The sequence below is a fragment of the Mus pahari genome, chromosome 1, assembly GCF_900095145.1.
Source record: "Mus pahari chromosome 1, PAHARI_EIJ_v1.1, whole genome shotgun sequence".
Lineage (NCBI taxonomy): Eukaryota > Metazoa > Chordata > Mammalia > Rodentia > Muridae > Mus > Mus pahari.
The window spans coordinates 158,394,944-158,402,389 of NC_034590.1; the positions used below are offsets into that span (position 1 = coordinate 158,394,944).

The following is a 7,446-nucleotide window of genomic DNA, read 5'->3' on the forward strand; positions in this document are numbered from 1 at the left end:
TTTTCGAGACAGGGTTTCTCTGTATAGCCCTGGCTGACCTGGAACTCACTTTGTAGACCAGGCTGGCCTCGAACTCAGAAATCCGCCTGCCTCTGCCTCTCGAGTGCTGGGATTAAAGGCGTGTGCCACGACGCCTGGCCCGAGTGTATTTGTTTTATGAGACAGGGTCTCAATGTAGCCCTTGCTGGCTTGGAACTAAAAGCAAGCGCCACCATGCCCAGTCTAATTTTAAACTACAAAAAGGAAGAGAAAAAAAGACCTGCCTTGCTGCCTTGCAACTAGTCAAGAACTTCTGACCCTTCAGTAACCAAATGAAAACTGCAAAGGAATGAATGGTAACTACTTTGTGGAATGGCTACTAAAGCTGAGGGAAGGGAACAAGCCATCATAAATATACTCAAGGCTTCTGCTGCATTAATAGTGGTTTTGTTTCTTGGCTAGTTTTGTTCTAGTAGGAATGGCTTTGGTCAGATTTTCCTTTAGGGCAATGGGAGAGCAAAAGGAGACAGGGCCTTGCTATCCAGCTGAGGCTAGCCTTGAACACAGTGATGCTCCTCCATGTTGGGATTCTGTGTGCTACTATGAGATAAGGATACCAGTGGTTACTATTTCAATTTAACATTTTTCTCAATCTTAAGTATTCTATAATTTATTACGTCAGAATTGTTGGACTCAATTTGTTTGTTTATGGAGGCCTGGTAGCACAAGCTGCATACTGGGAAGTCCTTGGGCATGAGGCTCTGGAATTAAGATGAGCTACCCACAGGCAAGTCTGGCTGTGGTAGCACATAACTTTAATCTCGGGTAGTTAGCCTGGTCTACAGAGTGAGTTTCAGGACAGCCAGGGCTACACATGCACAAAAAAATCCTGTCTTGAAAAAAATAAAAAATTCCAGGCAATTATGGGCTAAAGAAACTGTCTTGAGAAGAAAAGTCACAACTTTAAAGCTAAAAGACAATTTCCTTTCTTTAAAGAAAAACAAATAGTTCAGCAGTCAAAAGTACATGTTGCTCTTACAGAGGACCTAGGTTCCCAGCACCCACATAGCAGCTAACAGCTCTAAGTACAGTTACAAGGGATCCAACACCCTTCGCCGATCTCCTTCAACATTGGCATTTACATGGTACACGTTTATAACATACATGCAAGCAAAACATTCATACACACAAAAAAAACTAAAAATAAAATATATTTATTTAGTGTGTGTATCCTGCGTGTATGCATCCTGTACAAGATGTTGCCAGACCCTCTGACACTGGAGTTACAGACAGTTGTGAGTCGTGAGCCGTAGGACATGATGTTGAATTAAACCACCATGGCCTCTGCAAGAACATCAAACGTTCCTAACCACTGGGCCATCTCGATAGCCCCAAAAGGTAATAGAGGCCAGCCCAGTATAGCATGGTGATTTGCAAAGTGCATACCAAACACGAGAATCAATGTGTCGAGTTCAAGGCTAATCTAGGCTAAAATGTAAAATCTTACTTCAAAATGCCAAAAACTCAGCAAATAAAATTTTTAGGTCACTCACCCAATGAACTCAAGTAATAAAGACATATCAAGTTCAGGTGGAATACGAAACACTGACTCTAGGACCTTCTTGGTTCTTCCTTTGCTTGAAGGGACTGGCTGTGGAGCAGCTATTTGAGATAGAAACAAAGAAGCTGGTGTAGGATTAAAATTTTCACAAACTGAAATTTTTAAGGAATGAATCACAAGTATTACAACTGTTGACCAAATTATTATCAAGTCCTGATCAAGTCTCCTTTTCCTTAAAATTATCAATTAATGTGTCAAAAATCAATGATTTTAAAGTGGGAAAAATGGTTCAGTTGGTAAAGGTGCTTGTTGCCAAGCCCGAGTCTCTCTCCTAGGCCACACATGGCGAGGACAGGGAGTTCTGCCAAGTGGGTATCTGTGTAAACACATGTGTACATACATATACATGCATACTCTCTCTAAATAAATATATATGTAAAATAAATAAATAAAGACACAATAAGGCTGGAAAGTTGGCTCAAAGGCTAAGAGCACTGCTCTTCCAGAGGTCCTGACTTCAATTCCCAGCTCATAACCATCTATAAAGAGATCTGGTGCCCTCTTCTGGCATGCAGGTGTACATGCAGGCAGAATGCTGTATACATAATAAATCTTTAAAAAAAAGACACACACACACACACACACACACACACACACACACACAAAACAGGGACCACTCCACAATGGAAGGCAGACATGACTCATTTATCAGGGTCACAGAGAGTTCATTAAAACAGTACAGCACTTATAGATAACACTTTACAAATACCATGTACAATTACTAAGGTTAGTATGTTACACACACTCTCATTTAATCCTTATAACATGTATTACATTTGCACTTTAACAGAAGAACCAAGATTTAAACCCTAAGCTACCTGAGTTCCATGTTGCTATTAAACATAAAACTTACTTTGGCCGGGCGGTGGTGGCGCACACCTTTAATCCCAGCACTTGGGAGGCAGAGGCAGGCGGATTTCTGAGTCGAGGCCAGCCTGGTCTACAGTGTGAGTTCCAAGACAGTCAGGGCTATACAGAGAAACCATGTCTTGAAAAAGCCAAAAACAAAACAAAACGAAAAAAAAAACCACCTTCCTTTGTGCCCAGCATTAGTAAAAGTGCTGGTATTAGCAAGGCAGTGGTAGCACAAAGCTTTAACCCTAGCACAGGGGAGGCAGAGGCAGGTGGACATCAGTGAGTTTGAGACCAGCCTGGCCTACAGAATGAGTTCCAGGATAGCCAAGGCTACACAGAGAAAAGAAAAGAAATATTTGTTTAATAATGTCATATTCATCTTTATTTTATAGATGTTTGTTAGAGTCACCTAACCTAATAAAGCGGCAGTGCTAGGAACAAAACTCACAAAATCTAGCGAACGAATCTGTTCATCTCTCTCTCTCACTTTCATTTTTTTAAATGAAGTGTTTCATTTGCCCAGGCTGGCCTTGAACTCACAGCAATCCTCCAGACTCAGGTTCCTGAGTCCTGAGATCACAGCCCTCTTACTTCATACAAACTATTACTTAGGGTACCGAAGCATTTCCGTCAAAGTATTTCTCTTTGAGAATACAACTAGGCATCCCCGAAAAGCACCTGTGATGGTTGTTGTCATTTTCATTCCAATTGATTTAACCAAGAATCACCAGAGAAGAGTCTTAAAGAGGGATGTGAGCAGGCCTTCCTCAGATGGCAGTGGCATTCCCTGGGTTTGAGTCTTAGACTGTATGAGAGAGACATGGAGGCAGGCAGTAACTGACATCTGTTTCCAACAGCTCCTGGTTCTCACCCCTGCAGGGTGATGTAACCTGAGCTGTGAGCTACCCTAAGTGGCCTTGACCCGCTCTACTTGTGACAGAACAGGGTGAGGGCAGCACCGCACAGCTGTCTGTTCTTTAATCTGTGAATGCAGAACACATCCCAACTTACCAGGCTTAGGGACTTCCAGACCTCTTTCTTTGTAGAAGTCATGCATTTGCTTTTTTTCTCCTAAAAAAATGATAAAACACAGACTAAATTACTACACTTACGATGTAACTAACAGAGACAAAGACTCTGGAATTCACAACTATGAAATAAAAGAAACTTACTTTCCTCTAGATTGATCACTAATTTGTATACTATGTCTTGTAACTGCCGATCCAACCTAATAAAAAGAAGAATGGAGATTATCTCAGAATCCAAAAATGAATTTAGGTACAAATGAATTCACTATTTTCTCTTAGGAGCAAACATCCTTTTTCTTTCTTTCTTTTTGTCTGTTTTTTTGGCTTTTCGAGACAGGGTTTCTCTGTATAGCCCTGGCTGTCCTGGAACTCCCTCTGTAGACCTGGCTGGCCCCACAGAGATCTATCCGCCTGCCTCTGCCTCCAAAGTGCTGTGATTAAAGGTGTGAAAGCCACCATCAACTGGTTAGGAGCCAGGCATCTTGATTCAACAGAGCAAAAAATAAGTACTTACAGTGTCTAAAATATACTTCATCTCAAAAAAACAAGAAATTATATGTAATTGTAAGTATTCACTGGGCGATAATGGCGCACGCCTTTAATCCCAGCACTCAGAGGCAGAGGCAGATGGACGTCTGTGAGCCTGAGGCCAGCCTAGTCTACAAAGCAAGTTCTGGAACAGCTGGACTGCACAGAAAAACCATGTCTCAGAAACAACAGAAGTATTCAATAGACTCTTGCACAGTTCACTAACGGTTCCTTAGTCTTGCATGCTTGGTAAGAACGTGAACTTGAAGCCCAGCAGTGGTGGCGCACGCCTTTAATCCCAGCACTTGGGAGGCAGAGGCAGGTGGATTTCTGAGTTTGAGGCCAGTCTGGTCTACACAGAGAAACCCTGTCTCGAAAAAACCAAAAAATAAAAAAATAAAAAATAAAAAATTAAAATAAACGAACAACCAACCAGACTGTTGAAGCTAGGTGCTATGCTGCACTCCTTTAATCCCAGACCCTGGAAGCAGAGGCATGTGGATCAGAGTTTAAAGCCAGCCTGGTCTACACACTGAGTTTTGCTTTTAAAGTCACCAGCAGATCTCACCGAGCCTGATACACAGTAAGTGTTCCACACACAAGTCTTATGCAGTTCCCTGCCTTCTCCTTTTGATAGCATTCAAAGGATTTACTCCCAACTGCACAATGTCAAGATCTTAGAAAAAAACACTTGACAATGACTTTAATGTGGATACATTTTAAGTGTTTATATCCTTACCTTATGTTATAAAGAGGCTGAGTCTGGTGGACAACTATGTTGCATTTGGGGCATCTGTTACTATAGTAAAAATGTCTCACAATGCAGCTTTTACAAACTAGTGGAAGAGAAAGTGTTCAATTTAGGATGGTTTAAAGACATTTTCAAATTTTTAAAACACTATTCAGAAATATGAATTATATGCTTACAGGTATGAAGACATTCTGTAATGGTAGTTGCATCTATCAAGTAACCTTTGCAAATGGAACACAGGATGTACGGGGTCAGCTCAACAAGGTTAATCAGGCGCTGTAAATGCAACAGTAACTGTTTTAGAATACAAGCTTTTCCCTTCTCAAATTCAGAAACTAGCTGGATGAGGAAGTCTAATGCCTATATTCCCACTTACTCAAGTCAGCTGAGACATCTGACTCCACCCCCACAGTTACTCAGCAACAGCCAGGTAGGCTTTACCCACTATAAAAGGGGCTGCTTGCCCCCTCCTCTTTCTCCTGCTTCTCTCCTTTGCCTCTAGAACCCTTGCTCCACCTCTCCCCCCATTCCCTTCCCCCTCTCCACGTGGTCAGGACCCTCCTCCACTTCTCTACTCTCTCTCTGCCTTTACTTAACTCCCCTCCCCATGCCCTGAATAAACTCTATTCTATACTATACCGTCCTGGGGCTGGTCCCTCAGGGGTAAGGGACGCCTTGGCATGGGCCCGCTGGGACACCCCTCCCCCCACACCTCACCACACTCCCATAGAACATATATTAATACCCCTTTATCTTTTTATAATCACAATATCAAACCCAGTCCAAAGCCAACACTGCATGACCTCATTTCAAAACAAGTTAAGCCATAATCTCAAGATTTCATTATAAGCAATGTAACTTAATTGCACTCCAACCCTTCAAAATATCCAATCAAGAAAGTACTGTTTCTAAGCGGTCCCAGTTCTCTGGCGTATAGTAAACTTACAGTGAAAGGCACCTGTTCTTTTGTTGGTTTACAAAAAGCCCCTAAACCTGCCTGGTCTCCCCACATTACCAAGGATGACCTTGAACTTGCTGCCTCTGCCTCACGAATGTTGGTAGTAACAAGTGTCCACTACCACATCCAGTGTAGACAGTGCTGAGACCCCAACTCCCAGCGTCCCGCAGGCCAGAGATACACTGTATCAACTGGGCTACAACCCATCCCCGGGATGCCTTTCTTCACACATTTGTTACTTTTTTTTTAATGGGGGAGGGAACCCAAATCCTCTCAACACCCTACAAGGAAAAAAAAAAAAAAGTACACCCCAGTAGCCTTAGACATCTAACTCCCTCCACGTCACGCAAAGAATTTTACAGAAAACACACACACAAAAAAAAAAACTCAAAAACAAAAAGTAAAAAACGAGTGCCCTAAGTGATCTGCAAGGACTCCACAAAATAAATGAAGCCGGAGAGAGGCCACGCCTGGGTGGGCGGGGATGGAGGGCTACACAAGCGCCGCGAGCTCCAGCGACAACGGCAACCACAGGTCTGCGCCCCGCTGGCTCCCAGAGGCCGCTCGAGCGCAGCCAGGTCGGGCAGGGTCGTCGATACCTCCTCCTCGTCCTCGGAGTCCGCCCGTCCGGACTCCAGACGCAGAGAGAAGTGGCTCATGTCTTCCTCCTCCTCCTCTTCCTCCTCCATCTCCTCCTCCTCTTCCAAATCCTCATCGTAGTCCTCGAAGCGGCCTCTCAAGCGGCCCAGGCTGCGCTCGGGCTCCAACGCCGGGGGCCGAGAGCGAGAGCAGCCGGCAGCGCCCGCCTGGCCCAGGGACGCCGGGCCCTCCTCACCGGCCGCGGGTGCCGGGATGAGGGCAGGCGGAGAGATGGGAGGCGGAGGTGGTGGTGGCGGCGGCATGGCTGAGGCTCGCTTGGCCTCAGAGGCGCGCTTGTTTTCCGTGGCGTCCGTCTCAGCCTCGTCCATGGCGGGGATCAGAAACCTGGCGAGTTGAGCGCGAGGCGAGGCGAGGCGAGGCGAGTCGGACGGCTAGCGCGCGAGTTGAACACGAGCCCCCTTTCGTACCAGTGCGCAGGCGCCGGCGCTCCGCAGGGGCCGCTGGGAAATGTGGTTCACCTAGACTGCTTAGGTGAGACGGAACCGCTCAGGTTGGGGCGGGGCGTGTGGGCCACGCCTTAAAGGAAGCTCACCCGGTTTTTCTGGTCGAAGCCTGAAGTGTGCTGTTCAGAAAAGTCTAAAATGCTACAGTTTCAGTGTTTTACTTGCACCAGTTTATTCATAGAACATTGAACTCTAGATGCCATGTGATCTTGAATGAGGAATGATGGTTTCATTTTAAGGGCTAATTATGATTTTCCTTCCATGGCTAATGGCATCTATCTACTTAGTAAGACCTTGTCTCACCAACCAAACAAAAACCCTAAGATGGCTCAGCAGGTAAAGAAATTTGCCGCCAAGTGTGACGACCTGAGTTCAATACCCATGTTAGAAGGAGAGAACCGATTCGCGAGTGTGTGCCCCACCACTATTCATAGATATCTAGATAGATAGATAGATAGATAGATAGATAGATAGATAGATAGATAGATAGATAGATAGATAGATAGATAGATAGGCAAATAAATATAATAATAGTAGTAAAAAAATTCATTGTAGAAGTTTATAAGAACCATACCAAAATGACTGGTGCCAAAGATAGATCTCAAAGGTAGAGTAAGGGTTGC

The 7,446-nt window shown here is 44.5% G+C and overlaps 1 protein-coding gene across 4 annotated transcripts in view; it reads right to left on the reverse strand.

Moving 5' to 3' along the window:
- The window catches only part of Pcgf6 (polycomb group ring finger 6), an 18,588-nt gene extending 11,803 nt beyond the window's left edge, over nt 1-6,785 (reverse strand). For 2 of the 4 annotated variants that reach the window (XM_021204586.1, XM_029531574.1), the window contains exons 1-6: nt 6,320-6,785; nt 4,939-5,038; nt 4,751-4,847; nt 3,628-3,683; nt 3,467-3,526; nt 1,533-1,641 (exon numbers count right to left, since the gene is read on the reverse strand). In XM_021204586.1, the coding sequence (XP_021060245.1) occupies nt 1,533-1,641; nt 3,467-3,526; nt 3,628-3,683; nt 4,751-4,847; nt 4,939-5,038; nt 6,320-6,688 (791 nt within the window). In that variant the 5' untranslated portion in view covers nt 6,689-6,785. The remainder of the gene's footprint in view (nt 1-1,532; nt 1,642-3,466; nt 3,527-3,627; nt 3,684-4,750; nt 4,848-4,938; nt 5,039-6,319) is intronic. The other 2 variants (XM_029531582.1, XM_029531590.1) reach the window with 2 other exon arrangements.
- Between the last annotated feature and the right edge of the window lie 661 nt (nt 6,786-7,446).